This window comes from Peromyscus californicus, unplaced genomic scaffold, assembly GCF_007827085.1.
Source record: "Peromyscus californicus insignis strain IS unplaced genomic scaffold, ASM782708v3 Scaffold_10__1_contigs__length_136768540, whole genome shotgun sequence".
Lineage (NCBI taxonomy): Eukaryota > Metazoa > Chordata > Mammalia > Rodentia > Cricetidae > Peromyscus > Peromyscus californicus.
Genome location: NW_026294391.1, coordinates 41,646,383 through 41,669,996, shown reverse-complemented (window position 1 = coordinate 41,669,996; position 23,614 = coordinate 41,646,383). Strand labels below are relative to the sequence as shown.

The 23,614-nt window shown below is 34.2% G+C and overlaps 1 protein-coding gene across 10 annotated transcripts in view; it reads right to left on the bottom strand.

The window, feature by feature from the left end:
- Positions 1-23,614, bottom strand: part of Dmd (dystrophin) — a 2,242,690-nt gene that overhangs the window by 1,378,105 nt on the left and 840,971 nt on the right. For all 10 annotated transcript variants that reach the window (XM_052732199.1, XM_052732319.1, XM_052732309.1 and 7 more), the window contains one exon: positions 15,327-15,502. In XM_052732199.1, the coding sequence (XP_052588159.1) occupies positions 15,327-15,502 (176 nt within the window). The remainder of the gene's footprint in view (positions 1-15,326; positions 15,503-23,614) is intronic.

Genomic DNA, 23,614 nt, shown 5'->3' with positions numbered 1-23,614 from the left:
GATTTCCTGACACAATAGATCAATGCACATACAAACTCACACGGATTGCAATAGCATGCACAAGACCTGTGTATGTTCCAGAAAGACAAACATCTCAATATAGAGGGTGGTAAGGTTGATATACAATTCCATCATTAGCTGAGGAGCTATTAGTATTTGATGACTGCTGGGAGATAGTCTTTTAAAAAATTTTTTGCTAATGATGTGATCTATGAAGGATGACCACATAGCAAAGCAGGTCACAATTTTAAGAGCAGTAGCCAGACATTATGTACTGTATTTGATGTGGAAAGAAAAGAACAAAATGCTGTGGGATGTTCTGTATGTCAAATGTGTTGCTCTGATTGGTCAATAAATAAAACATTGATTGGCCATTGGCTAGGCAGGAAGTATAGGCGGGACAAGGAGGAGAATAAAGCTGGGAAGTGGAAGGCTGAGTCAGAGTCACTGCCAGCCGCCGCGATGACAAACAGCACATGAAGATGCCGGTAAGCCACGAGTCACGTGGCAAGGTATAGATTTATAGAAATGGATTAATTTAAGCTGTAAGAACAGTTAGCAAGAAGCCTGCCATGGCCATACAGTTTGTAAGCAATATAAGTCTCTGTGTTTACTTGGTTGGGTCTGAGCGGCTGTGGGACTGGCAGGTGAGAGAGATTTGCCCTGACTGTGGGCCAGGCAGGAAAACTCCAGCTACAACAAAAGATGTAATTTCAATGATTGGAGGGAAGGGATGGGAGGGTTCAGCTTGTGGGAAGAGTAGGAGGTGAAGGGGTATGTTCTAAATACATTGTGTCAAAGTCTAAAAGAATTCACTTAAAATTATTTTTAAATAGATAGTACATTCTTACTAAATCTAATATTTGATATCCCCTTCCTAAATAACAGGCCAGAAGGTACCTGTCCCCAATTATAAGTACCTATTTGACTAATTAAACGTTTTGGACAACAAACAGGGACTTAACTCAGGGACATTTTGAGAATGTTTTTTCAAAAGTCACCTTTTCCATGAGTTATGGTTATATCCGCTTGAAAACCAGAGGCTCTGCCAAATACATTGGTTATCTATACACAATGAAGGCTTCGCAGAGTCAACACCATGGTAACCACTGTTCCTTGTGGCTCTGTGAAGATTTTAAGTGAGGCCCGGACACCCACTGGCATGGAGTTCTAGCAATTTAGATCAATTGAAGCAAAATTTGAAACTCTAAAGAGGTCTTTTGTTGTTCATTTTTTTTGTTTGACTGATTTTTACAAACTTAAAAAGGGATTATACCAGGTACTGGAACTTCTCTTTCAAATAACTGTGCTACTGAGCATGATTACATGTTAACAATATTTGTACATTTTTTTCATGTTTACAGAAATGTTTTTACAGAAAAACATTTTTACTATATTTGTTTGCTTATATTTGTTGCTGCACTGTGTGAGCAAGAGTGTGCCATGGCATGAATGTGCAAGTCAGATGACAACTTGCACAACATATATGAGTCTGTGCTCTCTTTCTGCCATGTAGGATACTGGGATTGAACTCAAGTGTTCAGGCTTGGCAACAAGTAAATTTACCTCCATAGTCACTTTGCTCACTCCTTATCTACACATTTTTTAAAAGGACTTCAGGTATTATTTCTGTGCAGTTTTGAGTGAAGGTTTAATCTAGGAAAAATATCTATTCATAAGCAGATAGATTAATACATTACACTTCCTTTCTGGAGTAAAATAAACTTAAATATAAATAAAAATATTAATACAGGTTAATATAAATGAGTTTATGCTTGTCACAACTCTATTTCCCCCTCATCATCATTGTGATAGCTTGATTCTCAAGGAAATAGGTGCAGTGCAGTCTAACCTGAAACTCTTCCATTCTTCGAGACCTAAGTTCTTCTCAACAGAATCCTGTTTACACATTTTCCCCATGCTCTCTATTGGGGCTTATTTTACCAACTGAATCTCTAGTTGTCTTTTAATATATTTCCTGTTTTTACTACAAGTTAATTTTACCCTATACTTTACATGCTATACAACAATTATCTCAAAATTCATCAAACTACTATAAAAGTCTAATTGTGTTTTCTCCAATACTGTCTAGAATCACTATTATTTTTGTTGTTGTTACTTAGATTTGGCATTATACAAATTGCTTTGATCATTAAATTTTTTTTCTATGTATTGTTTGCTAAAATATTCTCTGTACAAATATAATGTTCAGTCTAGGTTCTCCCATGTAACATTCAAAATTACTGCTTACAATTCTGAGAGCTAACACTCAGTGTTATGCATTGCTTTCTGTCAAATACAGTGCCAACAGACAGTCCCACTTGCTAATGCCAGCAATGAAGGCGAAGTAGAAAGTGTCTGAAAGGCTTCCCATGTATTCTCCTAGAGTATTAACAACCTACACTCTATGCTTAGACTCATTACATTTTTACTATATAATTAACACAGTCACCTTCTTAGAACTTACTCAGATCCTGACTTTTAAGTAACCCTTAAAAGATTATTTAATTATTTATCAATTTGGCAGCTATTATTGCCTGGTTTGCTATGGTTTTTTTGTGTGTGTGTAGGTCTCAGGTTTTTCACTATTTTTAAACAGTCAGATATACATGCTAGATATATAGCAAAGTAACAGAATCTTGATGTAAATGCATACTTGCTCAAAAATTAGAAGCTATATAGTCTTCACAGTGCCTTGTTATGGATATTTTCTGTCACACTTTATTCTACCTAAGGCTGAGCAAGCACCAGCTAAAGATACTCTGTGCCTTCAGCATTTAACCAGCCACACATCGCCTCACTCTCCTCACATATTCACTCTCTATTTATGGAAGATTCAAATTTCAAACCCATGCTACATACTGAACAGTCAGAAAGCTACATTTCCCTTAGCATACTATAAGACAGATTCAATTTCATCCAAGTAATTTTCTCAGAAATGTCATATATATTAAGTCAATGAAACCCCTTATGGTCACTAATGAGAGATGATTTTATAGAAATTTAAATTTAATAAAAATAAAAAAGCACAGAAAACATTCTTAAGAACCAAGAATTTCTGTGTGCTTGCAGTTAAAAGTTACAAAATTTTGACTTGTCAATAGTTTATCACTGTACAGATATTGTGTTCCATGATAGCTCTGTTATTGTGGAAAGGGGCCTCAGTATGGGTACTGATTGTGTACTGTCAAAATTTTCTGTGTAGTGTCTGTTATGTTGAATATTACACCAAGACGACATATTTACATAAACATTCATTCAGTTATGTTGAACTTACCATTTGGAACTAGTCACTTCCACATGTGTAGATTTGGTCCAATTCTTCATTACTTTTACACTGTATGCTTCAGAGACTAGTTAATATCCCTGATCTTTATTTTTCTTTGCTTAAGTGTTAAAATCATATTGCTTGCAGCATAATGCTAGCAACCCGAGTTTGAGCCATGGAACCACGAACAAGTCAGCTGACTACACAAAGCTGTCCTCTGACCTCCATGCCTTCACTGTGGTACACACACACACACACACACACACACACACACACACACACAAACAACGATGACGACGACAACGATGATGGTGACAATGATGATGATGATGATGATGATGACAATTAAAATTTTTTTAAACAGGAAGAAAAAGCTACTGCCAAATTAGTATTGACATAAAAACATAAAACTACTTTGAAAGTATTCCATAGAAATAAGTTTATTTATCTTTGCAGTTGAAGGGGTTTTGATTTGAGTTACAAAACTGAAGTTAGATTTGCTTGGATTATGGCTTTGATATCTCTAATACGTTGATTTACTCATCTGTCAACATTAACATTAACATCAAGCAACCTATTCCATGTGGCCTTGAATGTATTTGTAGTTTTAGATATGTAAATTTCAGCACATTCTATATAAAACTATATGTTTCAATACAGTAAAATGTAATGATTCCAAATTGCAATGAAATGCATCATTGAAAGTTACTAAAATATCCATTTCTGCATAGCTCTCTTTGTCCTAAAATATTCCTATTGACTGTGTGTTTAAATTTGAATTCTTGTCCAAACATAAAATATTGTCCATCAATTGTGTTTTCTTCATTGTTAAATATGGACATTAAATTACATATGTTTAGTTCTTTTGTGTTATATAACATAGAATGAAATTGCAGTGTTTTAATATCTTGGCTTATTAAGGATCAGAAAGTCCATGAGTTACCTGGCATTGATGTTCACATCTGTATCTCTAGAACACTGATTACACTAAAAAGAATCAGACTTCTGCTGAAATGCTGTTTCTCTGAAAGTGGTAAGGCGTAGTCAATGTATTTCAGTATCTGGTAGATGAAAAGCTCTTTAAAATAATGTCACTACCTATATTTAATATCAAGTCTTAATCACTTAAAATCTCACCCTAATGTGTACTTCTAATGTGTGACATGATGTAAGAAGTTACTTTCACATCTTCTACTCATATAATGTTTATAGAAACTATCTCAAAATTTCAAAACTAAAGAAATCCCCTAAACTGTGAATGCCGGGCCAGCTAGAACAGAGGAATTAGTTATAATGCAAAAGAGTATAAAAATACTATGAAAAAAATCGTGCAATCCAGAGGACTGAAGAGAAAATGGTGCTAAGCCACAGGTGCTCTAAATATGGTAAAAGTCCCTATAAAATATAATTCTGTAGAAAGAAATCACCTCAACAGGAGTTAACAGGAGTATTCTCTTATGTGATAGATATAGGTGAAATACTGTCATAGTAACGAATGTATGATCATGCAAAATATACTTAGGTTGAAACTACTAAATCTACTAATCAAACAACTAAATTTGATGTTATTTTAAAATTAAATTGGAAGTTTATTTAAAATGATGAAACTAGAAGGAAAAGCTAAGAACATCCCTGTGAAAAGATATGAATCACTAGAGGGCGCACCTTCCCTTTCAAAGATTGCCAACTCTCAAGTTTAGCTTCTCTTTCATTTTCTTATCTGCATAAGAGTGAAATGGTGACAAATGAATTTTTCATGGTGACGTTCTCATACAGAAACATAAAATGTCCAAAGATAAAGGAAAAATCCTGTACAGAGAACATGTTAGTAAGACATCTTCAGATATAGAGCTAAAATGCTTTCAGGTATTTTGGAAAACAAAAGTGTCTTGTCCTAATTCATACAATAACTCCAGAAATTACTCCCACATACTTTCTACTTATGTCCATAGGGAAGTATTTGTAATGCAAATAATTCAATGCTGTTTTGCGGACTATGAAATAAAAGAACTTTTCCCTATGTCATTGATTTTTACCTAATCTTTAAATAAATGGATTATCGTGCTCTGTGTGTCTCTAACTATAATATACTCTAATATATATACATATATTTTGCATGTTAAGACTTTTAAACGCTATATGTAAGATAAATTAATTTAAAGGAGGAAAGGAAGGAAAAATCGAATTTTAAGAATGACGAACCAAGTTACATGCTTTCAGGAAGAAAAGGATTGCTTTTCTGTGAAAACTTGTAGAGTTTAAATTCCCATATGGAACCTTGGATATTGTTCATTGTAGTTGTCACATAGCTATTGACAAATGTGACAAATGTTAATTTATGTATATAAAAACTTTTTCTCTGGGTTATTAGCTGAGCTCTTGGCTGGGATTAAATCACTCATTTGCTGTTGTAACTTCCTCATGTGTCAGAGTAGTTGTATTTATTTCAGTTTTCTGTTGAGGGCTGATAAGGCAAGAAGTCATTGGGATAACAGCAACAGTAGCAATACAAAACAACCACAAAAATAAAACCCTAAATCAGTGAAACTAAAATGAAGACAAAAAACATAGGAAAACAATATCATTCATTTTACCCTTTGGCATAAGAATCTGTGGGACAAATATATGCTCACACCTTTTTACAAATAAAATTAATTTGAATACATCCATGTTCATCATTTTTGTATACTTCTTGGCTACTGGAGCTAAGTTGAACAGTTGTAACAGAAAGACTGTGGTGCACAAACCCCCAAAATATTTCTCTGGCCCTTAAGAGAAAAATAAATATTGAATCTTTCCTGCTTTGTGTGGTGTTGGAGGGATGGTTTTTCCCTACAATTCTGAACAATTGCATGTTTTTATTTCTTGGAGAGCAGTAGAAGCTGGGGATCAGTGAATATGTGGAGGAGAGAGGACAACTTGCAAAGGAGATTATCTCTTCCAACTAGGCAGGTCTTAGTAATTTTGGACATTTTATACATAAATGAGCTGGAGGGAGTGAAAATGAATGGAACTGTCCAGAACACAGGCTTTGTAGTAAGCATCTTTATTGCTGGGCCATCATTTAAAGAAGAGTTGAAATGTAGTGGTTCACAATAGCTATACTGGAATGCTTTCTCTTGAAAATGTCTATGGGTTCCCAATGATCAGAAGATTCAAATCTAGCATTTGGTCTTTTTTATTTTTTTTTCACTGGAAATTCTATCTATTTTTTAATGTCATCACCTCATTTTTTTCTTCTTTCCATTGGATAAAAATTCTAAATTCAAAGCTCATAAAATCACTTAAAACCATATGTAAGGGCTGCCCCTTCATTTGACTTGCAATTTTCCACTAACTTAAGTTTAATGTTTCCCTATATTTTAACTGTATACTCAGAAGTAATTTCCCCATGGTTCTTCTATGTACAAAACAGGAAGTAAGCTTTTTCTACCTTACAAATAAACATTTTAGAGGTACTTTTTTTTTCCTTCTTGACTGAGTTTATGCTAGAATGGAAGCTTCCTGAGAGAATAATTAAGTATGCTTTGTAGTGATAGCAACTATAGTGCTTTCCAAATCATGAGAATCCATTAGATCCTAGTTGAATAAATAGTGACATTATCATGAAAACTAAAGCTGCTGTCACTTCCCTCCTGAGTGGCTATGGTCCATACTGTCTACAGGAGTAGTCAAAGAAAGCACGATATCCTGACTATGCCTTGGACCCTATGGGAGGCAATTTAAACTTTAAACACTCAGTGTGAAAGCTTACTGAGTTTAAAGGACTTCAACATGCTTTTATGTTGTGGGTCTTTAAAGTTTAAATAACTTCTAGTCAGGGTTCAGAAGCTATCTAGTATAATGTGGAAAGCCATTTAAGTCTGACATGTACTTCCTGCCCCAATGGTCCTTCCATGGCATCATGACCTGTTTTAATCCATTTACTTCTTATAGTGAACATCACTATGAACTTTAGTTTAAATACAAAATAAATCTCACTCTTTTACAAAGCCAGTCCATTGCTTTGCCTCCTGTTACAAAATATCATAGATACAATGAAATGCACAACACATTTTTCTCACAAGTGTGTCACCTATAATCTAAGATCAAAGTACCTGAAGGATGAACTTCTTTTTTTTTAAGTTTATTTTATGTGCATTGGTGTGAAGGAGTCAAATCCCCTGGAACTGGAGTTACAGACAGTTGTGAGCTGTCATGTTGGTGCTGGGAATTGAACCCGATTCCTCTGGAAGAACAGCCAGTGCTCTTAATCACTGAGCCATCTCTCCAGCCCCCGTGAAGGATGAACTTCTGTTAAGAGCCCTCTTCCTGCATGTAGACTTATAGGCTGCCTCATTGAAAGCACACTTTCTGATATTACTTAATATATTAGTATCTTTATGGTAGTCCCATCCTCAGGACTCCGTCTCCCAAAAAAAAAAAAAAAAAAAAAAAAAAAAAAAAAAAAAAAAAAAAAAAAAAAAAAAAAAACCTCCCTCTAATACTATGGCATTAAAGATGGAAGCATCAACATAAGAGCTTTGAAAGGACGTATTTCAGTCCAAAGTAGCTTCTCATTATATATCAATGTGACATATTTTTAACTTAAACAGACAATAGGTTTCTTATTAGAAAAGAATTTAACAATAGTCTTAGAAGTTGCCAGAATGAGAATATCATCTATTAGAATACATATTTGTTAACAGGAAGATAATGGTTCTAACTTAATAATTAACAACTCGGTTTTTTTTTTTCATTTTTCTCCCACATATTCTATAAGCCAAATTTCCTGCATGGAGATCAGCTTTGATTTAATTTCTGTTAGAAGGTTCAGCTTCTGGGCTGTGATCAAATAAGTCACCATACATTGTTCCTCTATTTCAATAATAGTAGCTTCCTAATGTTACTTGTGTTTCCAGTTGCTCCACTTTGTGTGTATGTGTGTGTGTGTGTGTGTGTGTGTGTGTGTGTGTGTGTGTGTGTGTGTGTTTCTTTTAATATCTACCATCTGGTTAAGCAATACCAGATATTAAATCTCTTCTCTTTGAAGCATCTACAGTGCTTCTGTTTCTCAATAAAAAACATAAGAAATCTCTGTCAAATATCTCTGCAATATTCATGAGTATTAACTGATACTCAATTTGTACTGAAATCTAGGTAATATGCCATAACTAGAAAAATAAGGTGTTTCCTATACTCAATAAGACTGCAATAAATACATATATGTAAATCTAAAGCTCTTTCAGTACAAGTTGGTGATTTAATTCAAGTATTTTAAATATCTCTGCAAAGTTACAGAGATTCAAGGTAGTTGATTTATAAATAATGTATGTGAAAGTAATTAAATCCCAGATATTTAGAGAAACATTATAGAAAAACTACAGTAGGCAAAAGAAAAACCAACACAGAGGCTTAAGAGAATAGAAAACACTACGAGATTAAACAAAGAGTAGATAATAGAAGCTGAAGTTTATTGTATGCCACTAGATTGTGCTAGTTTGTGAATTACATCTTGTATTCTATGACAGAATAAGAGCTTTTGCAAAAATAATCAATTAAGTCACAAACCTACTATTTTACCTAATTTTATATTTGTCAACATGTTACAAAAAAGAAACTGGCATACTTATTTCTATCCTGGCTTAAGCTCTTCATCTCATTATGAACTGCAAACAAACATTTTGCAGGCAATGATGAGTAGCACTGGTATATAAATACAGGGTGGAGAATGAAGCCAGAGATTAGACAAAGGAATTCCTATGACATAAATTTCAAGAATTATGGGCAAAGGAATTATCTTATTCAAACTGCATTTTGAGATATTCTTCCAAGAGTGAAGCAAAAGCAGAGGCAGATAAATTCTGAGTCCATGTATAAACAAATTTGGAGCTAAACTCGAGGAAAGGCAACATTGAAGAGAAAGCAATACATTGAAAATAATTTATATGAAGTATACTTTGAAAGAATTTGGTGATGTGGCAGTTACAGTGACCACTGTGACTTGCTTCACAGATTGCTAGCCATTGTACTCTACAAGTGCAGGCCTAGCCAATCTTTGAGGATATGATGGGAATGATATCTTTTAGCCTTACAAAATGTAAAGTACAGAACTACATTTGAAATTCTCATTACCAATCTAAAGTTACATACTAGTAAGTGTTTGGTTTCTACAAGTATGAGTATCAGGGAAGACAGTGAGCTAAAAATGTTACTTTGAAAATTATAAGGTACAGATTACTGAGAAAGACAGGAGGATAAGTAATAAAGTCCAAGAAATGAAACCACCATTAGAAGAAAGTGAAATGAAGATTTTGAGTCATGAAAACTGACCTTAAAAGGGATAAGAAGAGAAGATTGACAAGACATAGTCAGAAAGCCAGGGGAGGGGTGAATAGGAGAGAACAGTGTCCCAGGAACTTAAAGAAACTTTAAGAAGGGACTAATCATCACTGTCAGGCACAGTACAAGGGTCAAGAAGGACAAGAACTGAAAAGTGACCTTTGAAGCTGGCAATTAAGGAGCTCTCTGGTGACCTTGCTGAGAGCAGTTTCAGAGCCTGATGTAGAGAATAAGCTGGTGAAAGAAAGAATTGGAAGTAAAGCTTTTGTGGTTTTCTGATGTACTCAACTCTGGTTCCTCTTATATTTAGATAAGTAAATGTGTTTATTTTTTCTTTACTTGTAAAACAAACAAAACTCCATGCCTCAGTTCTAGAGATATGGCTTTGTTGGCATGTATTCTGACATGGTATATATTCATGTGGCTTCTGGAGCTAGAAATCCAGGGCTACACATACTACGTAACAGAACCAATTCACATTATTATCTATTTCTTTTTTAGACTCATTAGTTAACACTTAACACTTGTTTATAGTGATGGATATGACACTATTTCCATACATAAACACATTTAATGATGATCACATGAGGGGGATGTACATATATATCCATCTCTTCAAACATTTGTCATTTCCTGGTAAGAAGACAAAAATCTTTTCTATTTTGAAACAATGTATTATTGTTTGCTAGATATTCTGTTATGTAAGAGAATGTCAGACATTTTTTACTTCTGTTAAAAAATAACTTTTAGATATCTAGCAGACAGAAGACCACTTACACAGACTATATACTAGACTTTGGCTAAGGGTATCTTCACATCTAGTGTATGGGATAGTAATCTGAATAGACAATCCTAAAATATGTAGTGAAGGTGACTCAAAATGGGTCAATGGCATCACTTAGTTTAGTTTAAAGTAAACTGTGTCTGTTATAGGAAAGAAAATTGCAAGTTATTTTGTAATAGAATTAATGTTCCATCTAATGAACTAACTTTACTAATTTTACTTTTTTGAAATTAAAACTTATGTGTTTCACCCTAGATCTAATGAACGAAATGAAAAAGTGGGAAGAGAGCCAATGATCTTTAAGGGTATGGTTCCTAGTGAGCTGAATAGCCTCCAATGAAGCCCAGGCTTCCAGAAGTATATGGGCAGCACAAACTGTACTGATGTATTTTTAATGAACGGGGCACAAAGTTGGTTGGGTAGGAAAGATACAGGGGTATAGATCTAAGGGGAGAGGGGAAGGCAAACTGAAATGGCCATCTTTAGTAGCCAGGCAAGGTTTTCAGTGGTGGAACTGGGTCGAGCTGTTGGCCAAGGATGTTCAATGGAGATTCCTAAACAACCCAGGCTGATCCTAGGATAGAAAGTTATTCTCTGAAAGCTAACAATGGGGCCTCATTGCTGAGCACAACTTCCATATAGCTCATTGAACATAGAGAGGTCTAGTTGGTGTAGGCTTGGAGCTTTCACCTGTACACTCTAGCATCATTGTGGTCAGAAAGTATTCTGAGAAACCTGGACGCCAATCCAGAAACAAAAACCTTCACCTACAATCTGCCTTGCCTATAAGATGTGCTGGGAAATGGTGGCAGAAACTGTGGAAATAGCCAGTTAATGTTTAGTTTAACTAGAGACTAACACCAGGAGAGGGATTCCATGCCCTACACTACCTGGATGGCCAGTAACCAGAGACTGGATAGTCCATAGACCTAGGGTAGGATCAAACGGAGCTGGTAAAAGAAATCAATGAAATGATTCCTAAGTATATTCTGCTGTACTCATAGATGTGTGCCTTTTCCAGTGGTCATTAGCAAGACTTCTGGCAGCAGATGGGAGCAGGCTCTACAGACAGACGTTATGAGAAGAGAGTCTAAATTGTAGGTCTCCATCGGGTCCCTCCACTTGGAGACAGGGAAACGCGTGGAAGAAAAAGAAAAAAAAAAGATTGTAGAAGTCAGGTGGGATGGAGGATACCAGGAGAACATGGTCCACCAAGTCAATAAGCAGGACTCACTTGGGCTCACAGAGACTGAAGCTACAAGCATAGGGCCTGCAGGGGTGTACACCAGGTCCTCTGTGTATATGTTATGGCTGTTAGTTTGGTGTATTTGCAATACTCCTAAGAGTGAGAACAGGTATATCTGACTCTTTTGCCTGTTCTTGAAACTCTTTTCCTCCTACTAGTTTGCCTTTTCCAACCTCCATATGAGGGCTTTTGCCTTGTCTTATTATATTTTGTTTTGTCCTGTTTTGCTATTGTCTCTTGGAGGCCTGTTCTTTTCTGAAAAGGAAACAGAAGGGAAGTGGATCTGGAGGAGAGAGAAAGTGGGGTAGCTGGGAGGAGTGGAAGAAGGGGAAATTGTTATTGGAATGTATCATATGAGAGAAGAATCTATTTCATATATAATTGAAAAATGATTACTTCATAAGCACTAGATTCATTGGCTTCCTTATCTTCCCTGTGCTTGATAAGGTAAAAATGTTGAATCCAATGAATAGGTCCTAAGTAATTTTCCTAAAGTCATATGCTGGCAATTAAACAAATTTCAAACCCCAGTAAATTTATTTCTATCATTTGCTCCTTATTTGGACATACAGACCATGCCTTATAACTAAAATATGGAAATTGACGTACTGGCTAGATTCAGATGCAGAAATACCATCATTACAGCATTTGTTTTAAAAAGCTGCATTTTAGGGAAGAGGTCATATATGGAGTAAAATGATGTGGTAGTCACTAATACATAGGACCACAAGTCCATGAGGGACAACAATTGAGATAAGTCACAAAGGCAAAAAGACTTGGTTTATGAGACACTCTCACAGGAATTAGGCAAAAAAGAAAACAATTAATGTGAAGAATGGCAGTGGATGAACTACAGTTAATCATAGATGTGGAACAAGAACATTTTTTAAAAGAAAAGAATTAATAGAACACAAGTACAAAGTTCACAGTGAAATGTAATTGTTTCAGATATGGAATGAGAGAGACAAACACACTGGATAACATGAAGTTTATAGTCATAATTTCATGAGGCTTCTGTAATCACATTCCATACAGTAAACAATTATCAATTACTTAATTGCTTCAAAATGCTTCATCTTTTGTTCGCTTTGTTCAGTTTAAACTCATCATTGTAGAGGCCTATATAGACTGTCTATATAATTATGCTGTTCATAGCAGGACACCTGGAGAGTTCATGCTAGTGCTCAGTATAATTATACTGGGACAAGTATAATTACACAGCTTCAGGCAAACCATGATACATTATCACCTTATTCTTATACCTATTAAAGAGATATTTTGCTAGGTAGTCCATTTTGAAATCTTAGCTCAGGCACTCTGAAGCTATGTTATAATACTAATAATACCTCTACCTATCTTAGAAAGTTATCAGGAAGAATTAATGTTATTCATTTAAAGCATAGAATCTTGTTCTAAGTACATAATAAAATCTCTACTAAGTGTGAAGTTTTATTTAAACCATCTATATGTTCCTAATTTATCCTCTCACCCTAGTCAATTTCAATGACTATGGGGAACATAAGATCAAAAGAGAATTTAGGTGACCAATTACTCAGCCACTACCCATTCTTTGCTAAAACAAAATAATTGAAACATAATTTCAAACCAAATGCAATTTCAAGAGCTGGAAATAAGTCTTTGAAGACAGATTGATATGGGTCAACTCACTTTGCTGCTTTTTGTGTAAGGCTGTTTCTGAAGACATTTCAAGGTTTGGGAAGCATATACCCATAAGTGATGAACCTACTAAGCATCATCTATAGATAAATATTTAATATTACATTAAGTAAATTAACATACATGCTATTAGGAAAAATGAATGCAAATTAAGAGACTTACTGGCTTATTTGTGCCATTATTTTTTTTCCTTTCCATCAGTGAATAGTGACATTTCCACTACTGTAGTGATGAGACTGTGTAGAATTTACTACCTAAAATGGATGCCCTAAGTTATTCAGAGTTTGCGAACCATTTGACTAGACCAAAGATTGGCAAACATTTTTTTTCTGATGTGTCATACATGTTTTGTGATGAGTCATAGAGTTACAGCTATATTTTTTCAAGCCTGCCTTTGACATGTGAAAGCAGTCATAGATGACAAATGTTTGAATAAATGGGGTTGTGTTATAAATGAAGACCCTGAAATTTGAAATTTATATAATTGTAAGTCATGTAAGTATTATTCTACTGATTACTTTAATCAATTAAAATGTAGTATCAGGTCTGGAGAGATGGCTCAGTGTGTAAAATACTTGCCTTGGAAGCATGGTCACTAGAGTTCAAATCCCCAGGGCACACATAAAAGGTGGTCATAGTAGTGTATGTCTGGTCTGTACTGCCAGTACTCCTAATGTGAGTTCAGAAGCAGACACAGGAGGATCCCTAAAATCTCACATTTCAGTTGCCCAAGGAGTCATAGACAATGGCAACAACAACCACATCAAAAATAAGAAAAACAAGAACCTGCCTCAAAAAGTGGAGTTCAAGAACCTGACACAAATATTATCCTCTTCCATCCATACACACTGTGGCATGCACATGTCCATGCTCACACAAAGAAAAAAAATATATATATATGCAAATAGCGTATATATATATATACACAAGAAGTTAAAAATATACAAATATTAATTTTAGTTCATAACTCACAAAGAAAATGGCAGCAGGCTGTTGTCTGTAGGCCTTCCCTATTTGAACTAGACAATTAGCTCAGAAAAATAAACATTTTCAAGATGAAGAAGCCCAAGATTTAGTTTGAAATTTTTAAATCAGGTTATAAATCATGAATGAATGAACAAAATGTGCCTTATAATGTATTCAAACAACTTTTCTAGATGTTTCTTTTCCTTTGATAAGAACATCTGACATACTATTTTAGGTATATCTTCTTCCCATACTTCTATACTCTGGGATATGCAAATTCTAATGTCAAGTGTTATATACATTTCTGAGCATATGCTACTTAGAAACTTAAGGCATATTGCAATGTACTTTCTTAATCTTAAAATTACAATAATGGATATTGGATGGAAATTGTACTATTTTATGATTTTCATGTTAGTTCTGGCTTTATGAAATTTTATTGCCATGATTTTAATACATCCACTGATTTACATAATGCCTAACTTATCTATAATGTCTACTTATGATTACTCACAAAAAGATCTGTTAAAAATTCCAACACCTTCAAGATAAAACTTTATAAATATCAAAGAACAGGAAATCTGTTCATAATTACTTCTGATTTAGGATGTGCAAATTGAGACATTCTGTTCCATAAAGTGGCAGAATGGATTTTGCCTATTAGAGGTATACTTCTTCATGAAACTGTACTTCCCATTACTAGAAGGAAGTAATTTATTCCAAAACTAACACCTGAAAAAACAGGCCCTTTTTTGAAAACAAACAAACTGGACACTTTCAGTATTAAAATGTGTCGTGGCTGTTCATTACTTGTAGTTTCTTCTTTCAATTCTTTCAATTCAGAAAACAGCATTTCCATTAAGTCTTCAGTTATTGACAAAATGATTCCTTGAGTAAATTTGAAAAGTTGTCTCATTATTTTTCTCACTATTTAACTGACATTACAAAATACCCAAGCTTTGGGAAATATGAGGCAAATATAAAATATTACTCATGTAAATAAGTTTGCATGCTTAAAAATTAATCTTCATCTGTGAATAAAATCATGAATAAGATGTTCTCACCTTTTCCTAATTTCAGAATCCACAGTAATTTGCCTCTTCTTTTGAGGGGGTGGTGGTGGAAGTTCCTCTTGGGCATGTTTTACCAGGATTTGTTCCCTGGTGGTCACCATAGTTACCGTTTCCATTACAGTTGTCTGTGTTAGTGACGGCTGAGTGGTGGTGACAGCCTGTGAAATCTGCGAGAAATATTGAAACAGAGGTCAGACACTACTCAAAAGACTTTGGTAAAGACTGCTTGGAGTGGAGAAAGAAAATCATGAGAAACTGTTCCTTCTTGTTGGTAGATTGACCTTCAGATCAAACTAACACCATATTAAACCTGAATCAAATTCTTTTATCTGACTTCAGTTATGTTGACTGAAACAGAAAATCAGATGTATACAGTGACTCTTGAATGTATTGGAAAAACTTTAGGAAATAAAGGAAGCCAAGAAGGATTAGGATGCCACTATATCATTAAGGCATGGTGATTAAAGTGTTCACAACATTAAGATAAATTTTACCAGAGTATCTAAGTACAATTTCTAACACCAGGGACATTGTATATGCATTTTAATAGTTTTCTAATTATTTTAGATAAAAAAGGACTTGAATGAAGACAACCCTGTAAAAAAGAAATAATTATATTAAATAGTCTTTTAAATCAATTTTTTATTTCATAATGATTATTTTGTTCATTGTGTATTTAAAAAGATAGTTGAACTTTGGAATAAAATGCTATTTAATAAAAATATTAAATTTTTACAATTTCAGTAAAATGCTAATATAAAGTACTTATTAACACATAAGTGTCTTTGAGTTTCATGTTATTCAAAATTTTAAGTTTAAATACTCTCTGTATAAGTTACTGAATATGTTCAAATACATGAGTTTCTGAATTTATCATTAGAGACTTTTATTTTAAGGTTATACTCTCCTTCAGACCAGACATTTTTACAGAGATATAATTCACAAATTTGGCCTACTATAATATGTTCTAAACATAATGACAGTTGTCAGCTCCATATGTAAGCTAATACCAGACAGACAAGTTGTATAAAATGACATAGTCCTTCCCTTTAAATTCTCTCCTTATCTTCCTCACAATGTTCACTTTATTATGACTGTAAGTTACCTCTGGCATATTAATCAAAGCCCTTCCATTAGCAATTTATTTGGAAGATTTATTTCCAAAAAGGCCAAAGAAAGCCTGCATTAGTTCTTCTTTTGTCTAATAACAGAAGAAAGGTATTTGACTTCACCAAGAATTGTTTTTGGACTTTTCTGAACTTCCTAAGAAATGAAAGGAAATTTTATTGTACTATCTCAGGTTGACTAAGTGTTGACTGATTCTTTCATGGGAAGAAATGTGGGGAGTCAGAAGATTTATTTCATCTTCCAAACTGGCCACAAAAGAATGAAATCCAACAACAAGTTATCATCTCTAAATTTTGTTTCAATTATACACATTTAAAACATTAGCCTTTGGACAAACAGCATCTTTGAACATGTTAAAGCCTTCTATTTCAGTAGTTTCTTTATGCAAACCAAGCAAGCATACAACTACCACCACAACGAAATATCCAGCATACACCAAGAGATACTGAACTCTTCCATGTGAAAAATGTAAGTTATCTCTTATAAGCCCTTCATAAATTCATTATACAGAGTCAATCATAGAGCTATGAGCAACTTTAATTATATACACGAATGGTAGGTTATATTAAGATTAAAGCAAAAGGCATCAATTTTAAAGTTACTTATACTATCAACTCAAATATAATTGCACATAACACAAAAAGAACATTAAATGAACTATTTAAATTTGCCTTCATTATGAAAGAAATGTAATTTTATTAGGATTCCAAGAATCATTTTATTGTGATATTTTTAAGTCACAAGGAAAGACAATTTCACATATAATAACTAACTACTACAAGAGAATATTTTTTCCTGAGAAGACTAGCTATAAGTGATCCGATTACAGACTATATGAAAACATAAAGCATTTCTTTTAAAGTTATGTAATATGACATATTTTGGTATTAGGTATTTGGCTATGTAGTTGATTTCTGTTACGTTAATATCTTCTTATTCATTCTTGTTATAAAATGTAATAGACTTGCACATGCCGGTTTAAAAGAACATGATTACGGAAACATGATTAATGATGAAACTACATTTTAAGAATATACAGAGTCAAGGCACCCCATCTTATATCTTGTTTTGTCCTGTTTGGTAGTCATCTCTTGGAGGCTTATTCTTTTCTGAAGAGGAAATGGAGGGAGGGTAGAGCTGGGGGAGAAGGGGAGAGGTGGCAGGGAGTTAGGAGGAGTGGATGGAGGCAAACCTGTGGTTTGAATGTATTGTATGAGAGAATAATCTATTTTCAATAATAAAAAGGAATATACACAGCCATGTAGAAAGGCACAAAGAGTCACTTAAAAATAACAGTAGTAAAATATGGAACTATGATGGCTATATACTATCTTTATCACAACACCATGATTGTCAATGTTATTTCATTTTCTTTGAGATGAAGAAATAAGTAAACAATCACACATTGACCCTGAAAAAAATAAGACAGAATTAATTATGTATAACAAATTAATAACTACTCTCCAAACCTACTCTATGTAATCAGACCATAAAACAATTAGTCATATACTAAGTTCTTCCATGACTTTGAGTAACTGAATGTAAATACTTAATTATTCATTAGAATCATTATAATACAGACAGGAAAGAGTTTATGGAAGCCATTTAACCTAATGCTAAGCTTATTATAGGAGTTGTTCTCCCAAAGGTTGAAAACTCTTTCCTTAGTATGACAGCAGAATTTTTTATTTATCAAGAATTTAACTGTAATTGGACTGTTGGTGATTTTGATGTCTAATTTCTTGAGTTCTTTATATATTCTGGATATCAGCCCTCTGTCAGATGTGGGATTGGTGAAGATCTTTTCCTATTCTGTGGACTGTTGTTTTGTCTTGTTGACTGTGTCCTTTGCCCTGCAAAAGCTTCTCAGTTTCTTTCTTTTTTAAAAAAAGATTTATTTACTTATTATGTATACAGTGTTCTATTTGCATGTATCCCTGCAGGCCAGAAGAGGGAGCCAGATCTCATTACAGATGGTTGTGAGCCACCATATGGGTGCTGGGAATTGAACTCAGGACCTCTGGAAGAATAGCCAGTGTTCTTAACCTCTGAGCCATCTCTCCAGCCCAGCTTCTCAGTTTCAAGAGGTCCCATTCATTAATTGTTTCTCCCAGTGTCTGTGCTACTGGTGTTATATTTAGGAAGCCCAATTAAAAAGCGGGCTATAGAGTTAAACAGAGAATTCTCAACAGAAGAAGCTCAAATGGCTGAAAGACATTTAAGGAATCACTCAACATCCTTAGTCATCAGGGAAATGCAAATCAAAACAACTCTGAGATACCATCTTACACCCATCAGAATGGCTAAGAGCAAAAACACTTAAGACAGCATATGCTGGAGAGGATGGGGAGCAAGTGGAACATTCCTACACTGTTGGTGGGAATGCAAACTTGTACAACCACTTTGGAAATCAATATGGTGCTTTCTTAGAAAATTGGGAATCAATCTCCCTCGAGACCCAGCTATATCACTATTGGGCATATACCCAAGGAATCCTCAAACAGACCACAAGGACACATGCTCAACTATGTTCATAGCAGCATTATTTGTAATAGTCAGAACCTGGAAACAACCTAGATGCCCTTCAACTGAAGAATGGATAAATAAAATGTGGTACATATACACAATGGAGTACTACTCAGCAGAGAAAAACAATGACATCATGAGATTTGCAGGCAAAATGATGGAACTAGAAGAAATCATCCTGAGTGAGGTAACCCAGACTCAGAAAGACAAACATGGTATGTACTCACTCATAAGTGGATACTAGATGTAAAGCAAAGGATAACCAGACTGCAACTCACAACTCCAGGGAAGCTACCTAGTAAAGAGGACCCTAAGAAAGACATAGGGATCATCCAATGACAGAGAAATAGATGAGATCTACATGAGCAACCTGGACCTGGGGAGGGCAAGGGTCAGGGGAAAGAGAGCTTAGGGGAGCAGGAGGTCCCAGTTGCATCAGGAACCGAGTGGGGGAACAAGGAAAGAGATACCATGATAAATGAAGATCCCATGGGAACAGGAAGAAGCAAAGTGCTAGAGAGGTCCCCAGAAATCCACAAATATACCTCCACAATAGACTACTGACAATGGTCAAGAGAAAGCCCAAGCTGACCTACTCTGGTGATCTGATGGCTGAACACCCTAACTGTCATGATAGAACTCTCATCCAGTGACTGATGAGCAGATGCAGAGATCCATGGCCAAGCCACAGGTGGAGCTCCAGGAGTCCAACTGGTAAAAGAGAGTAGGGGTTATATAAGCAAGAGATATTGAGACCTTTGATTGAAAAAAGCACAGGGACAAATAGCCAAACTAGTGGAAACACATGAACTACGAACCAATAGCTGAGGAGCCCCCATGGACCTGGATCAGGCCCTCTGGATAAGTGAGACAGTTGATTAGCTTGAATTATTTAGGAGGCCCCCAGGCAGTGGGACTGGGACCTGTCCTTAGTGTATGAGCTGGCTTTCTGGAACCTAGGGCCTATGCTGAGACATTTTGCTCAGCCTTGGTGTAGGGAGGAGGTGACTGGACCTGCCTCAACTGAATCTACCAGGCTGAGCTGAATCCCCAGGGGAGACCTTGCCTTGGAGGAGGTGGGAATGGGGGGAGTATTGGGGGGGAAGGCTGGGGGTTGGAAAGAAGGAGGACAGGAGATTCCGTGGCTGATATGCAAAATTAAATTAATTATAAAATAAAAAAAGATTACGAAAAATTCCATCATAATAATTCATCAATTCTCTCTATGGAATTAAGCTAAAAAAAGGAATTAATGCATTTTATTATAGGTGAATAAACCATATTAAATATGTTTACAAAATTAATTTCTGCTTATATATAACATTAAAATATGTATAATAGATATTGAAATGAGGAACGTTTTGAAAAAAAAGAATTTAACTCTAAAGACAATCTATCTTATTATGACTCTTCCAGGTCAGTTTTTCTTTGAAATTGGAACTAACACTGAGTAACTTGGATATTGTTTCTAAACATCAATTTTAAAGATTAAAAACTCAATAATCATGACCCTATTAAACATCGTTTTGAAGGTTTGAAATGTCAGGGATTTGTTCATCCGGTAATTAATATGGTTGATGTGTCAAAACCAAGATTTTCTGTTTTTGTACATTATATTCCAATAAAGCAATCTAAAATTATGTTATTTAGTAGATATGCTGTAATATTTCAAAAGTTCAATACTTATCAAATGCATATCCCCTATAGGACATTTTGAAATGGGTAAAATGGAATCACCATCTTCAATATTTTATACTGTATCAGACAATGTGATAATCACAATAATATTTGTGACATATTGTAAGTTCTATATGAAAAACCTAACTATGCAAAATAATACATGCACTAAGCATACAGTAATGAAGGACATTTTATTTGACATGTTATAAAGCTAGACTTCTCTCAATCAACGTTTTAACATACGAATTTTTTTTTGTTACCAAGATACGGCTCTAAAATTCTGTGTCTCATGAATGTATACTGAGCAACTATCACAGGTAAGGAGAGCCAACAGTAAGAACCAACAGTAATTGGGTAGCTAAACTTAGTTTTAATATTAACTACATTGATTTGTCACCAGTAATAAGGTAACAAATCATCTTGAATAAGAACTGGCACAGGGATTATGAGAACAATTGTCAAAATACTCAGAGGACATCATAAAAGAAATCATTCCTGACTTCGAAATAAAGTACTACATAATATAATTAATAGGGTTCTTTCTGTGAAGCTCTCTCCAGTTTTATATATTTTGTTGTTCACTTCGGTTTTCTTTCAGTACAAAAATATATCATAAAGAAACATACACAGTGATTTCTGAATTCATATTAAATATAAAATTTGAGCAATTATGTTAGCAGTACCTGCAAAAATTGAAAAGCAATGGCATTTATGTTTTTCTGATTCACTTGACCTTCAACTACATATCATATGCAATGGAAGTGATGAAACATTTTATAGCTAGTGATTATGAGGCATATAGCTAGGAACCATTTATTTACACATCATTTCATTTATTTTCAGTAGGCAATAAATAAATATTACAGATGGAAAATATTTTAAAGATATGTTCATAGTAAGTAAAGTTTTAATAACAGAAGTCAGTTTAACTTAAGTTGAATGGAAATGTATTTTATTTTATCCATATTTCCATCTGCTCTGATATTCATGTAGATGAGATAATGTAGAAATTGCTTCACTAATTCATAGATTTATACAGAATTTCAAGCAAAAGGAAGATACAACAGACATTAGAGACTAGACTATTATTATAGACACCAACTTGAATTATATTTTTATTTTATAAATAAAAGAGATATTGCAAGTTTCAACTCAGCAAGCCTCACTCTATCAATTTCAGTATTTATAGTATTTTCAATTACTGTAGGTAATGAAAGGACAGTGCGAGACTGACTGCACTTATATCCAAAGCCTTTGCCAAATTCCTGCTTTCATTGATGGTATCAAAATGATACTTAATTTCCAGAGTAACTTCAGATCTAACTTCACATTTTTCTAAGAAAATCTTTAATCTACAGAATTACACAGAAGATGCACTAAATTTTGAAGTAGTTAAAACATGCATTTAAATAAGATGAAATCCTAAAATAAGTGAAGTAATTGAAGTAATTTAATTTAATTGTACTGATCTCATATATATATATATATATATATATATATATATATATATATATATATATATATATATATATATATATAAATTGTCAGTTGAATTGTTAGTTGTGGATAACTTTATGGAACCAATAAAAAGTATTGTCAACAGAAAAGGTTTTAAGTGTTTTTTTTTTTTTTAATTAGAATCCCTAGTAAAAGGGAGAAGCTAAGTAATCCTAACTACATCACCTGTATCCACAGGTCTACACGGGACTAAGAGCTTCCTGGTATAGGTGATAGGAACTAAACATAGGGACCTTCCAGAAGCATCATGCACTCTGAACCACTGAGCCATCTTACAGCTTCTCATTTGTATTGTGGGTACACTGGAAAAATGGCTTATGATTTGTGTTACCTACATCACCATCAAAGTTGTTAAATCTGTCACAAAGACATAAAATGACACAGAATATGTATATACAATGCCATTTTATCTCTTTGAGAGGATAAAAGATTGCAAGAATTAACTCAGCCTAAATCTTGAATGCAGACACAGACATACACAGCATGGACATCAACTGTCATGTTCAAGGACAGGTGAATTATGAATGCTCTAGTTTTATCTTTAGGATATTTATGCTCACAATTGAAATTACTTTGAAAATGGTCATTAGCTGTATAAAAACAAAATAAACTGTGATATCAAAATTTATGTGTCATAGAATTTTTCTTATTCTAAAGGAAGAAGTTACCTTGCTGAAAAAAGAGACTGGAAACTTTTAGATTTAACAGGGTAGATATATTCATATATCAAATCATCAGATACTCAACTTTTAATATATTCTACCATATTAATTATAAAGCACACAAGCCACTTATCTTTCCCAGAGAATATGATTTTAGATAAATGGCTATGATGATGCTTCAGCTCAGTTAAATTATATTTAATTTCCTTTATTAACTATACAGAAATGTTAATTATATTTCATAATTAAAATCAAGATTACAATACATTCATTAGGGTCATGGCATTTAGAAAACAAACTGTGCATATCTTAGCATGCACATTTGTAAAAGCATTAGTTGAAGACATAATCATTGCAGTTTCACAGAAGTCAATCCAGGGTATGTTTTTTACCCTCCTTTCCCATTTTAGGTATTCACACAACAAATAGTTATTATTCTTCCAATATTTGGTAACAGAAAGTATTCTATTTTCTTAGACTGCCTTTTCATCAAGTTTAACATCCCTAGCTTGTGTTCAGGTATTCTTCAGGCCAAAGCTGACTTTAACATGCAAGAGAGAAGTCTTCATACATGAGGTTTGAATCCCAACACATTTTGATTTTTTTTTTTTGCCATGCAACAGCTTCTTAAGCTCAAAATCCCTCAATGCTTTGACCTGCAAAGCCATCAAAGGTATAGGTACATGCATTTCTTTATGTGAGCATGATCACATTCCCGGTAATCTCCATCACAATCCTAAAGCTTGCTTCACAGTAATGAATTTT